The 24,034-nt window shown below is 48.2% G+C and overlaps 1 protein-coding gene across 2 annotated transcripts in view; it reads left to right on the top strand.

Moving 5' to 3' along the window:
• Positions 1 to 24,034, top strand: part of FAM184B (family with sequence similarity 184 member B) — a 153,381-nt gene that overhangs the window by 119,615 nt on the left and 9,732 nt on the right. For both annotated transcript variants that reach the window (XM_016951395.4, XM_024356047.3), the window contains exons 9-14: positions 2,567 to 2,696; positions 4,092 to 4,304; positions 9,949 to 10,102; positions 15,148 to 15,302; positions 20,708 to 20,880; positions 23,556 to 23,702. In XM_016951395.4, coding sequence (XP_016806884.3) covers positions 2,567 to 2,696; positions 4,092 to 4,304; positions 9,949 to 10,102; positions 15,148 to 15,302; positions 20,708 to 20,880; positions 23,556 to 23,702 — 972 coding nt within the window. The remainder of the gene's footprint in view (positions 1 to 2,566; positions 2,697 to 4,091; positions 4,305 to 9,948; positions 10,103 to 15,147; positions 15,303 to 20,707; positions 20,881 to 23,555; positions 23,703 to 24,034) is intronic.

The following is a 24,034-nucleotide window of genomic DNA, read 5'->3' as shown; positions in this document are numbered from 1 at the left end:
AAGAAACGAAAAACATTGCCGGGCACAGTGGCTCACGCCAGTAATCCCAGCACTTTGGGAGGCCGAGGCCGGTGGATCACCTGAGGACAGGAGTTCAAGACCAGCCTGGCCAACATGGTGAAACTTCATCGCTACTAAAAATACAAAAATTAGCTGGGCATGGTGGCACACACCTGTAGTCCCAGCCACTCAGGAGGCTGAGGCGGGACAATCACTTGAACCTGGAAGGCGGAGGTTGCAGCGAGCCGAGATCGTGCCACTGCACTCCAGCCTGTGTGACAGAATGAGACTCCATTTCAAAAAAAAAAGAAAAAAAAATATATCCACAAAAATCCTTGGACACGTTTATTTCTAGCAGCTTTGTTTATAATAGCCCAGAAGCGTAAACAATCCAAATGTCTATCAGTAGAAAAGTGGATAAACAAAATACAATGTATTCATGTAATGGAATACTACACAGCAACAAAAAGAATGAATTGCTGACATATACAACAACATGGATGAGGCCAAAAGTCATGATGAGGAGCAACATAACCTGGAAACAAGAGAATGCATCCCACATGATTCTGTTTGTATGATGCTTAAGCTCAGGCAAAAGTGATCTATGGTGATGGAAATCAAAGCTTTGGCTGCAAGGGAAGTTTTTGGGTAATGAAAATGTTCTTTATTTTGATTGAGATGTTGGTTTCATGGTTGTATATATTTATCAAAACTCACTGAATTGTACACTTAAGATCTGTGCACTTCACTATATGTAAATTTTACTAAAACATTAAAAAGAATAATAATAACTGAGCCCTATCCTGAGAGAAAGTTCAGCCCCCTCCCCTCTCCTGGGACTCACTGGGAGTGCTTACCTGGCGGTGCCACCTGTCACTCTTGCCCGAGGCTGCTCTTCCAGTTTCTCTGGCCTCCTAACCCTTGGGCTGGTTTCATACCCAGAGTTCAGACCCAGGTATCCCTGCTTCATTGCTCCTTAAAGGTGGCTATGTTTTGCACACCTTTGAAAGACTTGAGGATAAACTAAGATAATCAAAATGATGCAGAGAAAGAAAACTTCTCTCTTTTAATATGTATAGTTTTATTTGTTTGTTTGTTTGAGGTGGAGTTTCGCTCTCATTGCCCAGGCTGGAGTGCAATAGGTGTGATCTCGGCTCGCTGCAACCTCCGCCTCCTGAGTCCAAGCGGTTCTCCTGCCTCAGCCTCCCGAGTAGCTGGGATTACAGGTGGCTGCCACCACACTAAGCTAATTTTTTGTACTTTTAGTAGAGACGGGGGTTTCACCATGTTGGCCAGGCTGGTCTCGAACTCCTGACCTCAGGTCATCCACCCACCTCTGCCTCCCAAAGTGCTGGGATTACAGGCATGAGCCACCGCACCCAGCCCGTAGTTAGTTCTTTAAGTAATTCTTACTATGCGCCAGACGCTGTTTTAAGTATAGATATTGACTCTACTAATCCTTATGGAAAAGGCAGCATTATTAACCTTATGTTATAGAGGAGGAAGATCAGGCCAAGATCTCAGTGAGATCTTTAAACTCTCTCCCGTATTGAGTGGGTTGTAGAGCTGGAATTTGGAGCTGGGTAGTCTGGCTTTTGCACCATTCTCTTGGCCACCTTCCTATGCTGCTTCTAGCATCAGACCCTTCCTTTCGGGGTCCCCATTGTCTGTCTCTTCCTTAACCCCCCAGCCTGGGCCTTCTCACCTCTGCCAAGCAGAGTGCCCCTTCTCATGGCCTTTTCTCACAGCCTGAGACCCTAAACCCCACCTCTGGAGCTCTGGCCTGATGTCCTTGTCAGGGGAAGGAGATGCTGCTCATCACCTGGCAATCTCTCCAGAGAACCCCACCATGTGGCATCCTTTCACGCTGTCAAACAAGACAAATACTTCACATCCCAATCTAAACCGATCACACTTGAAATTCTCAGCTGGTTCAAAAGTTCCGAATTAAGGAAGGGAGCTCTGGTCTCTTCTAAAGACATTTGTCAGCATCTTATCTAGAATGCAGAAACTTTTGCAGCTTTAAACTAGCATTTCCTTGTTCATGTTGCATATGTGGAGGCCTATTTATAATCCCCCTATTTGTACTTGGGGACACCAGTAAAATGTGTGACCATGCTTTGACGAGTGCAAAACACTGTATTAAAGTGAAGTGTTGTTGTCGTTTTTATAGATGCAGAAAAAGCTGCAAAATTAAGACCATAGAGATCTCTTTTTTGGAGCCCCCAAAGACCTCATATCAGTAACTCTAAGCTCTCAGTCATTCTGACAGTTGATCATCATTTATTAAGAACCCACTAAAACAGATATCAGGTGGTTCCTGCTAAACAGCTATCAGGCGGTTCCTGCTAAACAGATATCAGGTGGTTCCCGATTGTATCCTAAGTGCAATAATACACTTTATATGGCAGGTTGCTTTTTGAAAGCCAAGCAAGATGTTTCTAATCCCCACTAACTGCTATCGGAGCTTCCTCCTCCCAGGCACAGTGGCTGGCACGTTATCGGAGTGGCAGTGTCATTCCTAGCCCTAGGATCTTTTGTGATTGTGGCATCCTTATCTTCAAAGGACCAAAGTGCTTCTCAAGGAGGGAAGTGACCCACAACCTCCACTGGGCTCTTTGTTGAAGGAGAAAACATCCGAAATCCAGCGTCTAGAGGAGGACTGGCAAAGCCAGAAGGCCAAATTGCAAGCCCAGGTAGGACAACCCTGGTGGGGATGTGCCCCCTTCCTGAGATCCTGCCCCCTCCTTTTTACAAACTTGGAAATGCATGCAGGGCCTGATTCACATCCAAGCTGGGAAGGCATTATAGGACCAGGGCAAAGTGGGATTCTTGGTTTTATTTATTCATTCATTCCAAACCTGTTGCAGCCAGGCACGGTGGCTCACGCCTGTAATCTCAGCACTTTGGGAGGCCGAAGGGGGCAGATCACTTGAGGTCAGGAGTTCGAGACCAGCCTGGCCAACATGGTGAAACCCCATCTCTACTAAAAATACAAAAATTAGCTGGGTATGTGGCGGGCGCCTGTAATCCCAGCTACTCAGGAGGCTGAGGCAGGAGAATTGCTTGAACCTGGGAGGCAGAGGTTATAGTGAGCCGAGATCGCACCGCTGCACTCCAGCCTGGGTGACAGAGCAAGACTCTGTCTCAAAAAGAAAATAAAAAACCTGTTGTGCTAATGAGCACTCACTATGAGCCACTGATGATTCATCAATGCACAAACCAGACAAAATACCTTACATTTTATGGCCAGGTGTGGTGGTTCACACCTGTAATCCCAGCACTCTGGGAGGCTGAGGCAGGAGGAACACTTGAGCCTAGGAGTTCAAGACCAACCAGGCCAACATAGCAAGACTCTGTCTCTACAAAAAATAAAACAAAATTACCGGGCATGGTGACATGTGCCTGTACTCCCAGCTACTCGGCAGGCTGAGGCGGGAGGGTCACTTGAGCTCGGGAGTTTGAGGCTGCCGTGAGTCGTGATCACACCACTGCACTCCAGCCTGGGCAACAAAGCAAGACCCTGTCTCAAAAAAAAAAAAAAAGATATTTTATATATAATGATATGTATATTTTAGCAATGGAGGTGGGAACAGACAATAAATGGTTGACATAAGAAGTCAGTAAATCACGTAGTTCATTCTAAGGTAATGATGGCTCAGGAAAAAGAAAACTAGAGCAGGGCAGAGGTTTCTGGGAGGCTGTCCTGTGATGGGGGATGTGGAGTTGGGGGAGGTAGTACTACATGGGGCTATCAGGAGAATCCTCAGTGAGGAAGCCAGATTCGAGCAGCACCTGAGGGAGGAGGGGGGCTGCCACGTGGGTCCCTGGAAGGCATCAGTCCCCTAGTGATTTCTCTTGAAAGGTTGGTGTCCCCACCCCTCTTTTCCTCCTTCCTGGCATTTGTGGCCCTAGTTGGAAGGACTGGCCACCCCCAGGTCCTTAAAGCTTGCAGCTTCCATCCCCTCAGAGTCTCTACAGACAGAGGAGGCTCAGCTGCATGGAGGTAACATTTAGAAAGCTTTTATTTGAAGAAAACATCCCAGGAAAGGCAAGGGGCTTAGACTGAGGGCAGGATGCCTTGTGCACAGGTCTCACAGATGCAGCAGGCTCTGGAGCAGTGCACCAGCAACTACAGGGAGGACCTGCAGGCACTCAAGCAGCTCTCGGACCTGGAGAGGGAGAAGCTGCAGCGTGAGCTCCAGGACACCACTCAGCAGAACCACGCCATGAAAGCCCAGCTCGAGGCTTCCCACCAGAGAGCCCTGCGCATGCTGGAGAAGGCCAGACATCAGGAACTCAAGGTGAGGGAATGACTGTGCCGTCTACTGTGTGCCAGGCACCTGCTAGGTGAGAACTGCCATGCACAAAGCCGTCCCTTTTGTACATGACATCCAATCCCCCGAGCATCTTTCCAGATTGTTATTATTGTATTCCCTTTTTCCAGATGAAGAAAGAGGCTCAGAGAGATTTTGCAACTTGCTCAGGGTCACACAGCTAGTAAATGGCAAAGGAAGCGGGCTAGGTCTGCTGGGCTTCTTGTGCTACGTTTCCCCACCTGCTTGCGACCTTGGTGGCATAAGAACGACTTGCTTTCATGACTAGAGCAGTGGCGTGCGTGAACATGCCAGGAAGTCAGGCTCAGTCCTGCAGCTAAAAACGAAGAGAGCAGCACAGAGTTGAGAAAGAACAGCTCAGGCCGGGCGCAGTGGCTCATGCCTGTAATCCCAGCACTTTGGGAGGTGGAGGTGGGTGGATCACCTGAGGTCAGCAGTCCGAGACCAGCCTGACCAACACGGTGAACCCTGTCTCTACTAAAAATACAAAAATTAGCTCGGCGTGGTGGCAGGTGCCTGTAATCCCAGCTACTTGGGAGGCTGAGGCAGGAAAATTGCTTGAACCTGGAAGGTGGAGGTTGCAGTGAGCCAAGACTATGCCATTGCACTCCATCCTGGGTGACAGAGCAAGACTCTGTCTCAAAAAAAAAAAAAAAAAAAAAAAAAAAGAACAGCTCAGCCACAAAGACCTTTCCAAGGGTTTGGGAAATTGTACTGTGTTAAACAACTATGGATAATCTGGTGGGGTGGTTCAGGCATGTTTCATCCAGCGCCTTCTACCTTGTGGCCTGGCTTAAACACGGCTTTCTCAGAGGGTGTTCCCTTCCTGCCGTCTTAAGCAGCTCCTTGAAGAGGTGTCCCACAAAAACAAGGGAGCAAATCAAGGGAGAGGGAATAAAAGAGAGCTGGGATACCAGGGATTCAATTCAGGAGCAAGAAGGAAGGTTTGAGGAGTCTGGCTTTGCTGCTGGACAACAGCTCAGTCCAGGCTGCAGCAAGGAACTGAGGGCTCTGGAAGAGCTGTCTCCAGGGGAAAGCAAAACTGATGGATTCTCTGATAGATTTGGCCATGTGGAAAATTGCACTGTGTGTTTTACAAAGCATTTAGAAGTTGTAGGAAGACTTTGCCAGATAGCCAAAGGAAACTAAACAAATAAAAAATGCAGCATTTATTAATGCAAGGAAAAACAAAAAGCTGCATGAGGCAGAAGTTCAATCATAATAATTCATTTAGCTCAACAGTGAATAATATTTACATATTCTCAATAAGGAAAATATGAAGTATACTTCAATATATTAAAAATATATATTGTATACTATGTAAAAGGAATGGAAGAGAGTGAGTGAGACCTAAAATGCTGATCTACTGTAGTAGGAAGACAATTCATAGTCTCAAAAATAATCAAGATACAGTAGACTGGAAACATTGTCTTTTTAATGCTGGTAAATACAACAAGAAACAAGGAGTTGACAATGGCTCCCTCAGAGGACAGGAGACAGAGAGGGAGGAGGAAAGGACTAGGAGGCTGCTTATTTTCCTTTCTTTTAATACTATTTGGCTCTTTATACTATCTGCACATATTCCCCTGATAAGAATATAAGAGAAGCTTTAAAAAAAAGAAAGTTGAGCATTGTGGCTCACGCCTGTAATGCCAGCACTTTGGGAGGCCAAGATGAACAGACCACTTGAGGCCAGGCGTTCGAGACCAGCCTGGCCAACATGGTGAAATCCCATCGCTACTAAAAATACAAAAATTAGCCAGGTGTCATGGTGCACGCCTGTAGTCCCAGCTACTCAGGAGGCTGAGGCAGGAGAATTGCTTGAACCCGGGAGGCAGAGGTTGCTGTGAGCTGAGATCACACCATTGCTCTCCAGCCTGGGCAACACGGCAAGACTCCGTCTCAAAACGAAGCAAAAAAAGAAAGAAGAAAGGAAATAATGCACATGGACTGCCGGGCACTTACTAGGTATTCAAAAAAGATGTCAGTTTCCTTATTTCTTCAATCCTTCTAAATCTTTTTTCACTTTGGCTTACAATCTGCAAGAGCTCAGCTTGGGGAGATTCCCAGGTGTATTCACTGCTGGGTGACATTGACCTTTGTGTATCCCTGAGCTTTATTCCTCCATGCTGTGGACCCCAATTTCTCACATGAGGCAGAGAGGCAGGAGGCTTCACTCACCTGAGGCGGGGAGTTCCAGGGGCTCTAGGGGGTTGGACCCATGAGGTCTGAGTCCCGGCCAAAGGAAAGTGAAAGGACACTCTGCCCATCGGGTATAAGCCCCAGTTCCTGTGTCGGCGAGTAGGAATGGGCTGCCTGGGTTCAAGTCCTGGATCTGCCATTTACAAAGTGTGGGAGCTCGGATAGGTCATTTAGCTTCTTTGTGCCTCAGTTTCCTCATTTATAAAATGATAGATGGTAGTATGAATCTTATGAGATGGTTATGAAGATCAAAAGGGACACTGCATGTAAAGTACTTAGAACAGTGCATGGCTGAGTAACAGCTTGGTTTTTAAAAGGTTCACTTTTATTGTTCACTCATCTATTCTGCAGGCATTCACTGAGTAGCTACCACGAGCTGCCATCATGCAGAGCTGCAGAGATACCAGATGATCACTACACTCTGTGTCCTTACGTAGCTTACCTCTAGGGGAAAAGGCAGCCCCTCAAACAGGTTGCTGGGATCAGTGGGTGGAAGCCATGAGGGAGTTGTCTAAGGTATTTGGAAGCACTGGGAATGGAGACGTTACATAATATAGGACTTTTGGAGAGACAGGGTGAAACTAGGTCCCTCAGGAGGCCCCAAACTGGCCACAACAAGAGCAGGGTAACCCTCCCATAGCCGCTGGAGAAATTCACCAGGAATGAGTCTCCAATTTGCCCTGAGCCCTGAGTGCTGCACCCTGTGTGATCCTCACTGCCAAGGGCTCCTGAGCAAGTGAGTGGGCAGTGCTGACCTGAACCTTTACTTGCCCCCAGGGATGGAGAGAGGCTGGGTCAGAGTGAGAGAGTTTGGCTCCGTCTTGCAAAGCCAGGCTTCAACCTCTCCATCCCCATTTCCCTAGGGATAAACATGTCACCAATTGGTGTTCTCTGAGCCTTGCAGCAAGGGAAAGAGGAGGAAGGTATCAGAATTTGAAAAGTATGAGCCTTTTCTGTTTTATTAAATAAACTCGCAATCAGGCATGGTGGCTCACGCCTGTAATCCCAGAACTTTGGGAGGCCAAGGCGGGAGGATCACTTGAGGCCAGGAGTTTGAGGTTAGCCTGGGCAACATAGGGAGAACTAAGCACTACAAAAAAAAAAATTAGCCAGGTGGAGTAGTGAGCATCTGTGGTCTCAGCTACTCAAGAGGCTGAGGTGGGAGGATCACTTGGGCCTGGGAGGTCAAGGCTGAGGTGAGCCATGATTGCGCCGCTGCACTCCAGCTGGGCAACAGAGTGAGACCTCGTCTCAAAAAAAGAAAAAGAAAAAGACATTTGGCACAGAATGACTGTGTTTCTCCTGGGAGGAGTGAGACCAGTTCCCTATTTCTATCCCCAGTGACAGGTGGCAGAGACAGGCTGAGGAAAGCTTCCACATGACCCGCTGGGTTCAGGAGGCCAACTTGGGCTCAAAGGTGGTTGAATTCTTCCCTCACAGGAGCCTCATGCATTTGGTGAAATCCCAGAGGAAATTTGGTGAAATGCCCACTGCATGAGTGAGTGGAAAGGGCTTGGGCCCTGGACTCCACCACTCATGGGTCACAATCCTGCCTCTTCCATCACCTCTCTGCAGGCAGGTTCCCTGCCTTTCTAGCCCCAGTTTCCTGCTCTGTTGAAAAATATGGCAGCAGGGGCGGGTGCCGGGTCGTGGTGGCTCATGCCTGCAATCTCAACACTTCGGGAGGCTGAGGCAGGAGGATTGCTTGAGCTCCGGAATTTGAGACCAGCTGGGTAACATAGTGAGACTCTCCCTCTCTCTATATATATAAAAGAGTTTAAAAAGATGGGGGGATAATAATTTCCATATCTTTTTCTGTGTGACCCTGGGAAACCAAATTCATCTCTCCAATGCCCATCTCTCATTTCCTCATCTAAAACCTGGGGATATATATTAACTGGAACTCTGCTAACTGGAAAAAAAAAAAAAAAGCAGAAACTATATTAGTTTCCTATTGCTGCTGTAACAAATTAGCACAAGCCTGGTGGCTTAAAACAACACAGATTTATTATCTGACAATTCTAGAGGTCAGAAATCCAAAAATCAAGGAATTGGCAGGGCTGGTTCCTTCTAAAGACTCCAGAGGAGAATCTGTGTCCTTGCCTTTTCCACCTTCTAGAGGCCGCCTGAGTTCCGTGGCTTCTGGTCCCTTCCTACATTATCAAAGCCAAAAGTGTAGCAGCTTCAAATCCCCCTCCCCCTCCCCCCTCCCTCCCCCTCCCCTCCCCCTCCCCTCCCCCTCTCTTCCCCCTCTCTTCCCCCTCTCTTCCCCCTCTCTTCCCCCTCTCTTCCCCCTCTCTTCCCCCTCTCTTCCCCCTCTCTCCCTCCCCCTCCCTCTCCCTCCCCCTCCCTCCCCCTCCCTCCCCCTCCCTCCCCCTCCCTCCCCCTCCCTCCCCCTCCCCCTCCCTCTCCCTCCCTCTCCCTCCCTCTCTCTCCCTCTCTCTCCCTCTCCCCCCCTCCCCCCTCCCTCTCTGACCTCTGCTTCCACCATCAACTCTTTTCTCACTGAGCCTCCTACGGCCGTCTTATAAGGACCCTTGTGATTGAGGCCCACCCAGATATTTCAGGATAATCTCCCATCTAAGATCCTTAATCACATCTGCAAAGTCCCTTTGACCATGTAAGGTAACATACTCAGTTTTCAGACATGCAGACATGGACATCTTAGGGGTTGTTTTTGTGCCTCTCACAGAAACCAACTTGAGTGAAGTTAGGCAGGCAGTGAAGAGACACTTATTAAAGTTTACCCAGCTGCTCACAGAACTTGCTGTGGGTGTCTGACACACAGTGGGACTTCAGTAAATAAATGTTTGTTGAGTGAAAGCATGAATGAACCAAAAATAAAAAGTAGGGAAAAAAAGAATGAATGAATATGAACCCAAGGACAGAGACACACAGTTCTCAGGACCAAACAAGAGCATGGACTGAAAAGCTGTAGGGACCCCTCACCCCTCCCTATGTCATTCTGCTCTGCTGTGCACACCAGCCCTGGGCTTCCTCCACAGACAGCAGCCATCACCGCACTAGTCCTGGGGCAGATGTCAGATAGTTACCTTAGTGCTCCTGAGTATGGTAAATTTGGAGCCACAGAGTCAGTATCTGTCTGTCAGTCTCTTTTGCTCTATCTCCCACCTCTTCATGTCAAATTTACATTAAAGGAACTTTGAGGGGTCCAGGTTAGAACAGGTGTCCACTCTGGCCCAATCAGCTGTGGAAGGGGGTGGTTCACCGGTGCAAAATGGCTGCTGTGGCCAGGCCACTGCTACAGCATTCTCTGTAGCCTGATAAGCCCTCCATGGGAGAGTGCAAGCGTTCACAGCATCCTGGCTCAGAAGAGCTTGGCAAAGGAGTCAGGTCTCCCACCCTCGTGCCCACTTTCATGCCTTCTTGTTCCCACTTTTTCCCACAGGCCACAGAGGAACGCTTGAAGAAGGAATCCAGCCACAGCCTCCAGATCCAACACCAGACACACCGACTGGAGCTCCAGGCCTTGGAGGAAAAGGCCAGGCAAGAGCTGCAGGAGGAGCGTGAGAGGATGCAGGCACAGCAGGCCCTGCTGCTAGGTATACAACCAATAGTGTACCGAGGGGGGCCTGGCCAACTGCAGGGTCTGCATGTAGAAACCAGAGACAAGCTGAGGGCCAGGGCTCCAGGGTTCTCGGGCTCACAGGCCACGGCTCCGGGAATCTCAGGCTCACAGGCCAGGGCTCCAGGGCTCTTGGATTCACAGGCCAGGGCTCCATTTTCTCAGGCACACAGGCCAGGGCTCCAGGGGTCTCGGGCTCACAGGCCAGGGCTCCAGGAATCTCAGGCACACATGTCAGGGACAATCCTGGCTCTGCCACCAACTAGCTGTGAAACCTGGGATGGCTTACTGTGAGTCTCACTTTCCTTTTGTATAAAAATGAATTACAGTTGTCCCTACCTCATAGGCTCACTGTGTGGATTAAATGAGATATTAAATATAAAGGCCGGGTGTGGTGGCTGACGCCTGTAATCCCAGCACTTTGGGAGGCTGAGGCGGGTGGATCACAAGGTCAGGAGATAGAGACCATCCTGGCTAACACAGTGAAACCCCGTCTCTACTAAAAATACAAAAAATTAGCCGGGCGTGGTGGCAGGTGCCTGTAGTCCCAGCTATTCGGGAGGCTGAGGCAGGAGAATGGTGTAAACCCAGGAGGCAGAGCTTGTAGTGAGCCGAGATGGCGCCACTGCACTCCATCCTGGGCGACAGTGCGAGACTCAAAAAAAAAAAAAAAAAAAAAAAAAAAGATATTAAATATAAAGTGTCTAGCATATAACAGGAGCCCAGTGAATGTAGATACTATCATTATCATCATCATCATTATTATTGCATGTAACCCAGATCTCTGAGCCTTCATATGAGTTTCATGGCATTGCCTCAACCTCTCATTTCTGTTCTGAAGATTTCGGCAAATTGGAGGATCTTAGGCCTCCAGGCTCTGCTTCCTCTGCCTGCCCCCACATCATCCCCAGCACAAAACTCTGCCCCTTTTCAGTTGCCACATCAATAAAACCACTCACACAAAGCATCTTCAAAGTTAACAGAGGTAAAGATCTCTAGAGCCAAACTGCCTGGGTGTGAAGCCCAGCTCTAACACTCACTAGCTGTGTGACTTTGGGTAGGAATTTGCTTAACTGCTCTGTACCTCAGTCTCCCATCTCTAAAATGAGGATAATAATAGCATTCACTTCACTGGGCTGTAATGACAATTACATGAGTAAATGCATGAGAAGTGCTTCGAATAGAGCCTGGTATGCAGTAAGTCTATCTAAGTGTTCCCTGTTACATTATGACTGAATATTTCTTTTTTTCTTCTTTTTTTTTTTTTGAGACAGAGTCTCGCTCTGTCGCCCAGGCTGGAGTGCAGTGGTGCGATCTCAGCTCACTGCAAGCTCCGCCTCCCGGGTTCACACCATTCTCCTGCCTCAGCCTCCCGAGTAGCTGGGACTACAGGCACTTGCCACCACGCCCAGCTAATTTTTCTGTATTTTTAGTAGAGACGAGGTTTCACCGTGTTAGCCAGGATGGTCTCGATCTCCTGACCTCGTGATCCACCCACTTCAGCCTCCTAAAGTGCTGGGATTACAGGCGTGAGCCACTGCGCCCGGCCATGACTGAATATTTCAATGTTGTATGCCTGATTCTGGAGACCTCTCTCATTTTTGTAGATCATCTCTGTCCCTCATTTTCTCCTTTACTGTCATCTTTCTTACTCTTAAGAGCAAGACAAATAACCTCTCACCATTTCATGCTGAGCACTAAAGATCATGTTGGCTTTATTAAGTATTTCTTCCAAACCTAGACAGGGCTCTCCTTAAGAGATTTCTAGGTGCTGAGTGTGGTGGCTCATGCCTGTAGTCTCAGCACTTTGGGAGGCCAAGGTGAGAGAGGATCACGTGAGGTCAGTAGTTCAAGACCAGCCTGGACAACATAGCAAGACCCCATCTCTTTAAAAAAAAAATTTAGGAAAAGTAAAAAGAGAATTCTGGAGGACAGCATTTTCTTTACCTCCATAAGTGAGTTAGGCTCTACCTTGCTGCTTGGTTGAGTTCTCATTAGAAAGTGTGTCCCACTGACTGCATGTTTCTGAGGAAGTGGTGTGAGGAGCAGGAAGGAAAGAGTTTCGTAGACTTCCCAGTTAGCAGCTACCCTGGAATGGAGGTGCCTACATGGGAAATGCTGAAGTTAGCAGCATGTAAAGATAGAACCCAGGCTGTGCCACATGGCTCAGGTCCAAGGCTCCCCATGTACAGGTCAGGCTGGACACCCTGGTGATTCCAACACCCAGCAGCAGCTGCCAGTGCAGCTGTCCCTGCCACCCCTTCCCTGGCTTTTCTGACTCCACAGCAGCCCTGTTCTTCCCCAAAGAAAACAATCAGGAAAGATCCCTGGAAAGACCCTGGGGAAAGGCTGGGCTTCTCAGCACCAGTCCCAAGAAGAAGGGGCTTTGTGGACTCTGTGATGACAAAAATCATAGGCTTCAAGGGAAGGAGCAAGCACCTACAGTAATGGCAGGTTGATATGAGATATTCCTGATGCTGATTATTCTTCTTATATCTGTGTGAGACACAACTGACCTGCAATACTATAGGTCCCTGTGAGAGGGCAGGGAGGGTGGGTGTTTACTAGAGGGTTGGAACCTAGACATGCTAGATGGATGGATGGATGGACAAGTGGATGGGGGTGTGGGTGGATGGGTAGTTGGGTGGACAGGTGGATGGACAGAAAAATGAGTGGATGGATGGACAGGAGGAAGGATGGATGGATGGACGGACAGACGGACAAATGGAGATGTGTGGATGGACAGATGGGTGGGCAGACAAATGGGTGGACACACGGATGGGTGGATGATTGGGTGGGCAACCAATGGGTGGACACACAGATGGATGGGTGGATGACTGGGTGGGCAACCAATGGGTGGATCGGTGGATGGATGAATGGATGGACAGATGGGTAGACAGACAGATAGGTGGATGGATGGATGAGTGGGTGGATGGATGGATGAGTGGGTGGATGGGTGGATGGATGGACAGGTGGATAGAAGGATGGATAGGTAGATGGATAGATGAATGGTGGGAAGGTATGAGAGAAGGAGGAGGGTAAAGAATGAATACCCTATAATTTATGATTTGGTAAAGAGTTTTATTGCATATATCTTGTGATAACAGTTTTCAAAAAATGGGGTTGTGTTTGGATTTTTTTTAAGAAAATAAGCTATAGAAATCACTTTATCAAAATTCTGCTGGAAAGATTACGAAGTAAATTTTTTTTTTTTTTTTTTTTTTTTTTTGAGATGGAGTCTTGCTTTGTCACCCAAGCTGGAGTGCAGTGGCGTGATCTCAGCTCACTGCAAGTCCCACCACCCAGGTTCACACCATTCTCCTGCCTCAGCCTCCCGAGTAGCTGGGACTACAGGCACCTGCCACCACGCCTGGCTAATTTTTTGTATTTTTAGTAGAGACGGGGTTTCACCATGTTAGCCAGTATGGTCTCGATCTCCTGACCTCGTGATCCACCCACGTCGGCCTCCCAAAGTGCTGGGATTTCAGGCATGAGCCACCACGCCTGGCCAATTTTTCATCTTAATATCATCCAAATACACTATGCTTTTACATGTGCTTAATATAGTTAACCTTTGAGGGAAGGTTAGTAAGCTTATAGGAAAGCTTTTATAACGAATACACTTTTATCACCTCATCCATTTTCACTCTAAAGATCATTTGTTTATTTTACAAATACATGTTGAGCACTTGCTCTGTACTAAAACCTGTGCTAGGTGCTTATGGAATGATCAGAACAATGTTTCAAAGGTTATTTTCAATAACTAAAATACAGAGTCTCAAAAGCTCATTACAGAAAAGTGAGGTATCAAATTTACAAGCACTTAAAAAGTATCTTTATTAAAAGGAATATCTCACTAAATAGCATCTGCTCTATCAGAAAATATTCATTTTGAAATAATTGTTTCAATCATGCCGGGAAGTGTCTAGTGTACTAGAAATCAGTCTCCATCCTCAGAGGGGAAGCTGGAGTTGGAAGCTCGAGTTTCTGGCCTTACTCTCCCCTGAGTTTAAGAGAACGTACACATTTCTCCTGGATGATTCCATTTTAGTCCCTATCCTGCTGGGATGACATGCCATCTCCTGCCTCCATGATCCAGCCAAGACCCCACACCAGTGGAAAGAAGAACCTGTGAACATTTTGTCTTAAGAGGACATTGGCCGGGTACTGTGGCTCACGCCTATAATCCCAGCACTTTGGGAGGCTAATGTGGGCAGATCACTTGAGATCAGGAGTTCGAGACCAGCCTGGCCAAAATGGTGAAACCCCATCTCTACTTAAAAAAAATACAAAAATTAGCCAGGTGTGGTGGTGCTTGCCTGGTCCCAGCTACTCCGGAGGCTAAAGCAGGAGAATCGCTTGAACCTGGGAGGTGGGGGCTGCAGTGAGCCGAGATTGTGTCACTGCACTCCAGCCTGGGAAACAAACCGAGACTCCATCTCAAAAAAAATAAAATAAAAAAGAGTTGACATAAATTTCAAAATTTCCAACTTGAGACCATCGCCCCCAGAAGAGGCCTTTTCGGTCATTTGATAATTTCCTGTTCTTTGCCTGGCCTCCTAACTTGATGCTGAGGCCAAGTGTTGTCACAGAATGCCCTGGGCTCAGGCCATGCTGCCCACACCTGCCACCCATCCTAACCAACCAGTAGAGGGCAAGCAGGGGGTTCAGAGTGAAGAACCACTTGAAATTTTGCATCTCAACTCCACCATTTAATAGCTGTGTGGCTTTGGGCATTGTGCTCACCCTCTCTGATGCTCAGGTCCCTCATCCTAAAATGAAGCGGGGGGCGGGGGGGATAATTCATACCAGAAAAGATGGTGGTGGGACTTAAATGAGAACAGTTTTCACACATGGCCCTGTTGTTACTGTTATCTTGGAAAAGGTTTGGGGAACCTAACCCACCACAAGCCTTCAGCAGCCACCCACGTCATCCACCCCCGCCCCAGAGACTGTTGTCCCCATGACACAGGCTTCAGCCTAGACCCAACGCCTAACTCACTACTGCTCTCCCTTTTCCAGAGTCGCTCAGACAGGAGCTGTCAGAGCAGCAAGCTGCCTGTTCTGAGCACCAGAAGGACTTGGAGGCACTGCAGGCCGAGCTGAGGGCTCTGGGCAGACAGCAAGCCAGCAGCCAGTGTCCAGGAGACAGCAAGGATCACATAATCGCCACAGAGGTCAGTGCCCCTGCCCTTGCACCAGCCATACCCCTCCCAGAGCAGCATCAGGGCCGCAGTAAGAAGCCCCATAAAGGATGGGCTCTGAGGCTGAGTGCAGTGGCTCACACTTGGAATCTAGCACTTTGGGAGGCCGAAGCCAGAGAACCACCTGAGGCCAGGATTTCAAGACCAGCCAGGGCAACATAGCAAGACTATATCTCTACAAAAAAAAATTGAAAATTAGCTGGGCGTGGTGGCATATGCCTGTAATCCTGGCTAGGGAGTCTGAGGCAGGAGGATCACTTGAGCCCAGGAGTTCCAGGCTGTGGTGAGCTATGATTGTGCCACAGTACTCTAGCCTGGGCAACATAGCAAGACCCTGTCTCAAAAAAAAAAAAAAAAAAAAAAAGGATGGGCTCTGGGTACTTGGTCATTCCCCTCCCCGCTGCCCGAAGTGGGGAAGACCCTTCCCCACAGGCCTGTGGGATACTTGGTGGGCCTGCAGGGTCTTGTCTTCGAAAAGAAAAAAAAAAAGGTTTTAAGTGCTGCATGTTATTTATAATTCAGACGCAATGGTATCTCAGGGTGTTGGTGCTAGATAGGCCCTCGATGCAGCTGGTCTGGGCTACTCCTCTGGATCTGCAGAACATTTTGAATTTCTCAGAACATTTTACCAGATAGGCTCCATCTAGACCTTGCTGTTCCTCTAAGTGGAGCAGCTTTGTTGTCACCCAGGCTCAGTGCCAACTCTCTTTCCTCTTCCTGCTCAGACTTTGCCCATCAGCCCCTTCCCTGCACATCCATCATTCCTGGTCTAGCTGGGTGGCAGTCACCTCCTAATAGCCCAGCCCTCTGTCCCTCCAGTCCATAACGTACAGCTTCAGCTATTCTCCCAAAGCCCAGCATCACTTTCTTTTCTTTTCTTTTTTATTATTATATTTTAAGTTCTAGGGTACATGTGCACAACGTGCAGGTTTGTTACATATGTGTACATGTGCCATGTTGGTGTGCTGCACCCATTAACTCATCATTTACATTAGGTATATCTCCTAATGCTATCCCTCCCCACTACCCCCACCCCACAACAGTCCCCGGTGTGTGATGTCCCCCTTCCTGTGTCCAAGTGTTCTCATTGTTCAATTCCCACCTATGAGTGAGAACATGTGGTGTTTGGTTTTTTGTCCTTGTGATATTTTGCTGAGAATGATGGTTTCTACCTTCATCCATGTCCCTACAAAGGACATGAACTCATTCTTTTTTATGGCTGCATAGTATTCCATGGTGTATATGTGCCAGATTTTCTTAATCCAGTCTATCATTGCTGGACATTTGGGTTGGTTCCAGGTCTTTGCTATTGTGAATAGTGTTGCAGTAAACATACATGTGCATGTGTCTTTATAGCAGCATGATTTATAATCCTTTGGGTATATACCCAGTAATGGGATGGCTGGGTCAAATGGTATTTCTAGTTCTAGATCCTTGAGGAATCACCACACTGTCTTCCACAATGGTTGAACCAGTTTACAGTCCCACCAACAGTGTAAAAGTGTTCCTATTTCTCCACATCCTCTCCAGCACCTGTTGTTTCCTGACTTTTTAATGATTGCCATTCTAACTGGTGTGAGATGGTATCTCATTGTGGTTTTGATTTGCATTTCTCTGATGGCCAGTGATGATGAGCATTTTTTTCATGTGTCTGTTGGCTGCATAAATGTCTTCTTTTGAGAAGTGTCTGTTCATATCCTTCACCCACTTGTTGATGGGGTTGTTTTTTTCTTGTAAATTTGTTTGAGTTCTTTGTAGATTCTGGATATTAGCCCTTTGTCAGATGAGTAGATTGCAAAAATTTTCTCCCATTCTGTAGGTTGCCTGTTCACTCTGATGGTAGTTTCTTTTGCTGTGCAGAAGCTCTTTAGTTTAATTAGATCCCACTTGTCAATTTTGGCTTTTGTTGCCATTGCTTTTGGTGTTTTAGACATGAAGTCCTTGCCCATGCCTATGTCCTGAATGGTAATGCCTAGGTTTTCTTCTAGGGTTTTTATGGTTTTAGGTCTAACATTTAAGTCTTTAATCCATCTTGAATTAATTTTTGTATAAGGTGTAAGGAAGGGATCCAGTTTCATCTTTCTATATATGGCTAGCCAGTTTTCCCAGCACCATTTGTTAAATAGGGAATCCTTTCCCCATTTCTTGTTTTTGTCAGGTTTGTCAAAGATCAGATAGTTGTAGATATGTGGTATTATTTCTGAGGGTTCTGTTCTGTTCCATTGGTCTATATCTCTGTTTTGGTACCAGTACCATGCTGTTTTGGTTACTGTGGCCTTGTAGTATAGTTTGAAGTCAGGTAGCATGATGCCTCCAGCTTTGTTCTTTTGGCTTAGGATTGACTTGGCAATGCGGGCTCTTTTTTGGATCCATATGAACTTTAGTTTTTTCCAATTCTGTGAAGAAAGTCATTGGTAGCTTGATGGGGATGGCATTGAATCTATAAATTACCTTGGGCAGTATAGCCATTTTCACAATATTGATTCTTCCTATCCATGAGCATGGAATGTTCTTCCATTTGTTTGTATCCTCTTTTATTTTGTTGAGCAGTGGTTTGTAGTTCTTGAAGAGGTCCTAAACATCTCTTGTAAGTTGAATTCCTAGGTATTTTATTCTCTTTGAAGCAATTGTGAATGGGAGTTCACTCATGATTTGGCTCTCTGTTTGTCTGTTATTGGTGTATAAGTATGCTTGTGAGTTTTGCACATTGATTTTGTATCCTGAGACTTTGCTGAAGTTGCTTATCAGCTTAAGGAGGTTTTGGGCTGAGACAATGGGGTTTTCTAGATATACAATCATGTCATCTGCAAACAGGGACAATTTGACTTCCTCTTTTCCTAATTGAATAGGCTTTCTTTCTCCTGCCTGATTACCGTGGCCAGAACTTCCAACACTATGTTGAATAGGAGTGGTGAGAGAGGGCATCCCTGTCTTGTCCCAGTTTTCAAAGGGAATGCTTCCAGTTTTTGCCCATTCAGTATATGATATTGGCTGTGGGTTTGTCATAAGTAGCTCTTATTATTTTGAGATACATCTCATCAATACCTAATTTATTGAGAGTTTTTAGCATGAAGGGCTGTTGAATTTTGTCAAAGGCCTTTTCTGCATCTATTGAGATAATCACGTGGTTTTTGTCTTTGGTTCTGTTTATATGCTGGATTATGTTTATTGATTTGCGTATATTGAACCAGCCTTGCATCCCAGGGATGAAGCCCACTTGATCATGGTGGATAAGCTTTTTGATGTGCTGCTGGATTTGGTTTGCCAGTATTTTATTGAGGATTTTTATATCGATGTGCATCAGGGATATTGGTCTAAAATTCTCTTTTTTTGTTGTGTCTCTGCCAGGCTTTGGTATTAGGATGACCAGCATCACTTTTCATAAAGCCTTTGGTGGTTCCCACTGGAGATAGCTCCAAATGCTTCAACTTGGCATTGAAAAGCTTCCACCACTGACTATGACCTGTATGTCCTGCCATATTCCCTGCGGCTCATAAACCCGGCATCTGCACCCTCCCTTTGGCCTTCGCCTGTGCCACTCCTCCTGCCTGAGATGCTGCCCAGCATATCTCATGCTGGGGGCCTTCCCTGGCACACAGTGGCCCCCTCTGGCTCTGAGATCCTGGAGCACTTGCTGTCAAGACAGCTCAGCTGGCTCTAGGATCTACCGCCCGGTCCTGTTGGGGACATGCCATTTCATAGATGTCCTTGTTGCCTAGACTGGATCAGGAGTCTTTTGAGGATAACCCGTCTGTCTGCCTCATCGCCTCCCCACCCCCACTCCCAGCCCTCAGCAGGGTCTCCACCAGTGCCTGTGGGTGGTGAGGATTCATTGGTGGCCAGTCCTGCTGAAGGACCGGGGGACATGGGAATCATGTGTGCCAGATTTAGCTGTTGCTGAGCATAGGAAGGCGATTTCTGTGTTTATGTGAAAAATATTAACAAATGATGAATCACAGGTTAGCCCAGTGGTTAGGTCTAGCAGAGGGAAGACAGAACGTGTTCCATTAAGTGTTTAGATGGGTGGGAGCCACTGGTACCAATGGGAGGGGACAGGAAATGTGGGATGGAGACAGCTGGGGACTGGGCCATGGAGGGAGTCAGTGTTCACCTGAGGGCTCTGGATAGAAGCCAAGGAGCACTGAGTACATGAGCCGATACGTGGCCAGCCATGCACCAGCCCTCACCTTTGCCCCGTAGGAGGGAAACCCTGAACCCTCTAGAAGGAAAGTGTGGTCTCAGGTGATACCCCACACAGAGAGGAGATGCAGGGGTGTCGGCAAAGAGGAACAGCCCAGGCAGCAGGAGTCAAAAAGGAAAGGGGAGGGGACACAATGCCAGGCTGCAGGCCCAAGCTGGCCACTGCTGAGCTAAGTGGAGTCTGTCCTACTGGGATCTAATTCTCATATCTCTCCCACCCAGAGACCCAAGAGGGGAATGCATTTTTCCATCTGTTTCTGTCCTCCATTGGTCAAGGATTGTCCCCACAGAGCAGTAACCCCCCTGCTCTTGCTCTTCCAGGCTATGCATGTGAGAGTGCCAAGTGGGTGCCCACGGGCATCCCACATCATGCCAACCCCAGAGCAGGAAGGCAGAGACATGGGGCCTGGGCCACAGATTCTCCCCGTGCACAGCTGTGCAATTACTGTGTGCAGTGAACTAATACATGCACAAGTGGTTGGGCATGTTTGAGTGAATTTGAAAACTGGAACATTCACTAATCACAGATTAAATCTGACTCCATTTGCTGTTGGACAGCAATCTTTGTGTTTCTACCTGAACTACAGACATTCTAGCACAATTCTGTTTAGCAAGCATTCACGTGGCACCTATAGAATACACCAGGCTAGGTGCTACAGGGTTGGAAAGATGGAGAGGAATAGCTCCCAATCTAGCCAAGGAAACCAGCATGGACACATATTCTCTTCAGTGTCACCCCTTACAGAGCCAGAGTTAGCAAGATTTGGTGGTATTAGAGAAAGCTTATCAGTTCCCCCTGAGAGGTAGGGAAGACTTCACTGAGGCAGTGTCACTTCACTGAACACTTAACTTCACGGAGGGAAGACTTCACTGAGGCAGGCATGGAGGGCACTGGCAGGTGGAGTGTGGAGTGTGGTTGGTGTTCATTTGGATGCAAGCCCCATTCTTGGCTCAGCAGTTTTATTAAACTCTAAGGGCCAGATTTGGCCAACTCCCAAAGGAGGAAATTTTTAAGAGACTAGATGGGAGTCCCTGCAGGGGACTCAGGAGCCTGCCACAGGCTCCAGCCTGGGCGGGGTGCCAGTGGGTCTCCATCTTGCCGCAGCACATCTCTGGCCCTTTCTGCCTTGTCCGCCCCTGCGCCTCCTGAAAACACCTCTCCTGGTTGCCTTCCTCAGGAGCGGGGCGGCCCGGGCCAGGCCGGCTCCCCACCGGGCGCTGCTGGGCAGGGTTCCGGCGAGGGATGCGGGCTCTGGGAGGAGAACGCGCAGCTCCAGGACGCGGTGCGGCGGCTGCGCGCGGAGGTGGAGCAGCATCAGCAGGAGGCGCAGAAGCTCCGCGACCAGCGCAGGTGGGTGACCCGGCGCGCCCCGCTACCGCGCCACCCTCACCCCCTTCCCCCCCACTCCCCCGCCACCCCCCCTCCCCCTACTGCGGCTGGCTGAGCCTGAGACCTGACATGGGTCACTGCCTCGGCATCCTGCCCCACAAGACACTAGACACTTAATGCGCCAGCATTTCACAGATGTTACTCCTCTGACCCATGAAAAGTCCCGAGCTCCAGAAATTCTAGATCTCAAAACCGCAGAGCAAGTGCCTTGAAATAAAAGAGGGAGTCTGGCTGGGCGCGGTGGCTCACGCCTGTAATCCCAGCACTTTGGTTGGCAGAGGCGGGCGCATCACGAGGTCAGGAATTCGAGACCAGCCTGGACAAAATGATGAAACCCTGTCTCCACTAAAAATACAAAAAAAAAAAAAAAAAAAGGCCGGGCGTGGTGGTGTGTGCCTGTAATCCTTATTCGGGAGGCTGAGGCAGGAAAATCGCGTGAACTCGGGAGCACCAGGTTGCAGTGAGCCGAGATCGCGCCATTGCACTCCAGCCTGGGTGACAATGCAAGACTCCGTCTCAAAAAAAAAAAAAAAAAAAAAAAAAAAAAGAGGGAGTCCTGTTTGTTTCCCTGCAAATCAGGGCATTTATGAGACTGAGAATTGGACCAAAAGTGTCATCAAATCCAACCTTACGGAGACGGTGTAGTGGAATAGTTCAGACCATGCCGTGTCTTCTTAACTAGCTGTGCGCTCTTAATTAGCTGTGTGAGGTTGGGTGAGTTAGCTGACCTCTCCCAGACTGAGTCCTCTGTAAAATGGGGTAAGACTCCAGACTCGGCTGGCGTGGTAGCTCACGCCTATAATACCAGTACTTTGGGAGGCTGAGGCAGGCACATCACTTGAGGTCAGGAGTTCAAGACCAGCCTGGGCAACATAGTGAAACCCCGTCTCTACTAAAAATAGAAAAATTGGCCAAGCGTGATGGTGCATGCCTGCAATCCCGGCTACTTGGGAGGTTGGGGAGGGGGGATTGCTTGAGCCTGGGAGGTGGAGGTTGCACTGAGTTGAGATCGGGCCACTGCACTTCAGCCTGGGCGGCAGAGCCACAATCTGTCTCAAAAAACAAAACAAACAAAACAAAAAAAAAAACCCTGGCCTGTCAGGGCTGTTGTAGAGTGCAATGGAATGTGTGCAGGAGGCTTGGCATGTCCCTAGCATGAATGAAACGCTTGGTTAATTGTAGAAGTGAAAAACCTATCATCAATCCTGAACTCAGAGCCTTTCTTCCTCTTGTTGGAAAGCTTTTAATACAAATTCAATTTCTTTAAAGACATAGGATATTTCATATTATCTATTTCTTAAGTGAGCTTTAGCAGTTTGTATCTTTCAAAGAATTCGTCTATTTCATCTAAGTTTTTGAATGTCCTAATGCCAATCATAAAATTTCTCATAATTTTCTTTTTGTCATTTTAATGTCTGGAGGATTCCTTTTTTCTTAATATTTGTCAGCTGTGTACATTGAACTCTGTTGTGTTGGCCCAAAATTGGTTTGAGCCTTGACTGTGCTTGTTCATTTAATTTTTTCTTTTCTTTTCTTTTTTTTTTTTTTGAGACAGTCTCGCTCTTTTGCCCAGACTGGAGTGCAATGGTGCGATCTCGGCTCACTGCAACCTCCACCTCCCAGGTTCAAGTGATTCTTCTGCCTCAGCCTCCTGAGTAGCTGGGATTACAGGCGGACACCACCATGCCCAGCTAATTTTTTTTTTTTTTTTTTTTTTGTATTTTTAGTAGAGACGGGGTTTCACCATGTTGGTCAGGCTGGTCTCGAACTCCTGTCCTCGTGATCCTCCCGCCTCGGCCTCCCAAAGTGCTGGGATTACAGGCGTGAGCCACCGTACCCAGCCCAATTTAATTTTCATAACCACTTCTTTTGATAAAGGTGAGGGATAAAGATTCAGGGAGTGGCCAGGCGTGGTGGCTCACGCGTGTAATCCCAGCACTTTGGGAGGCTGAAGCGCATGGATCACCCGAGGTCAGGAGTTCGAGACTAGCCTGGCCAACATGGTGAAACCCCCCGTCTTTACTAAAAATACAAAAAATTGGCTGGGCCTGGTGGTGGGCGCCTGTAATCCCAGCCACTTGGGAGGCTGAGGCAGGAGAACTGCTGGAACCCGGGAGGCGAAGGTTGCAGTGAGCCGAGATCGTGCCATTGCACTCCACCCTGAGCAACAAGAGCAAGACTCCGTCTCAAAAAAAAAAAAGTTCAGGGAGCCTTTCCACTGCAGTGTAGTTGTTAGGGAAGACCTGGTCTCCCAGGTCTCAAGAGTCCCAGCGTTCAGGCCATACTGACAGAGAATCTCAGCCTCCTGCCTCCCCAACTGCCCCAAGTGAAGAGTGTGTTTTCTGGGGCTTCCCTGCAGGGCTGCTCTCCATCACGTCCATCTGAAGTCTGTCCCCATGCTCAGGTTTCTCCTTCTGAGATTGGAGGGTGCTGAGAAGCGGTCCCATAGTGGGGGTTTGTCCTGGACCCCACAACTCAAGAGACTTCAGCTCTTCTTCCCACAGGTGTCCTTAGATCACAATTTCTCCCCACCCAGATCTCCCAAACTGGGCAGCGATGAGGGAAATAAACCCCAGAGCCCAAGGGATGCCGTCCCTGGAGCTGGGCAAGCCTGGCTGTGCTTTCATCCACCACAGGTTCCTGGAGGAGACTCAGCAAGCCCAGCGGGCCAGGGAGGTGGAGACACTGCGCCAGGAACACCGGAAGGAGATGCAGGCCATGGTGGCAGATTTCAGTAGTGCCCAGGCCCACCTCCAGGCCCGGCTGGCTGCCCTGGAAGCTGAGTAAGTGAGGCCTCGGGCCACAGGGAGGGTCTTGCAAATGTACCATTCAGTAGGGTGGCCAACTCACCCCAATGACCCTGGGATTTCCTGGTTTTCAAATTGAAAGTCCTGGGTTCTGGCCAGGCACGGTGGCTCATGCCTGGAATCCAGCACTTTGGGAGGCTGAGGCAGGTGGATCACTTGAGCTCAGGAGTTGGAGACCAGCCTGGCCAACATGGCGAAACCCCATCTCTACTGAAAATACAAAATTACAGGTGTGGTGGCACACGCCTGTAATCCCAGCTACTCTGGAGGCTGAGGCAGGAGGATCACTTGAGCCCAGGAGGCAGAGC

Source organism: Pan troglodytes, chromosome 3 (genome assembly GCF_028858775.2).
Source record: "Pan troglodytes isolate AG18354 chromosome 3, NHGRI_mPanTro3-v2.0_pri, whole genome shotgun sequence".
In the NCBI taxonomy this organism is placed as follows: domain Eukaryota; kingdom Metazoa; phylum Chordata; class Mammalia; order Primates; family Hominidae; genus Pan; species Pan troglodytes.
Note: the sequence above shows the minus strand (reverse complement) of the source record. Positions and strands in the feature narration are given on the sequence as shown.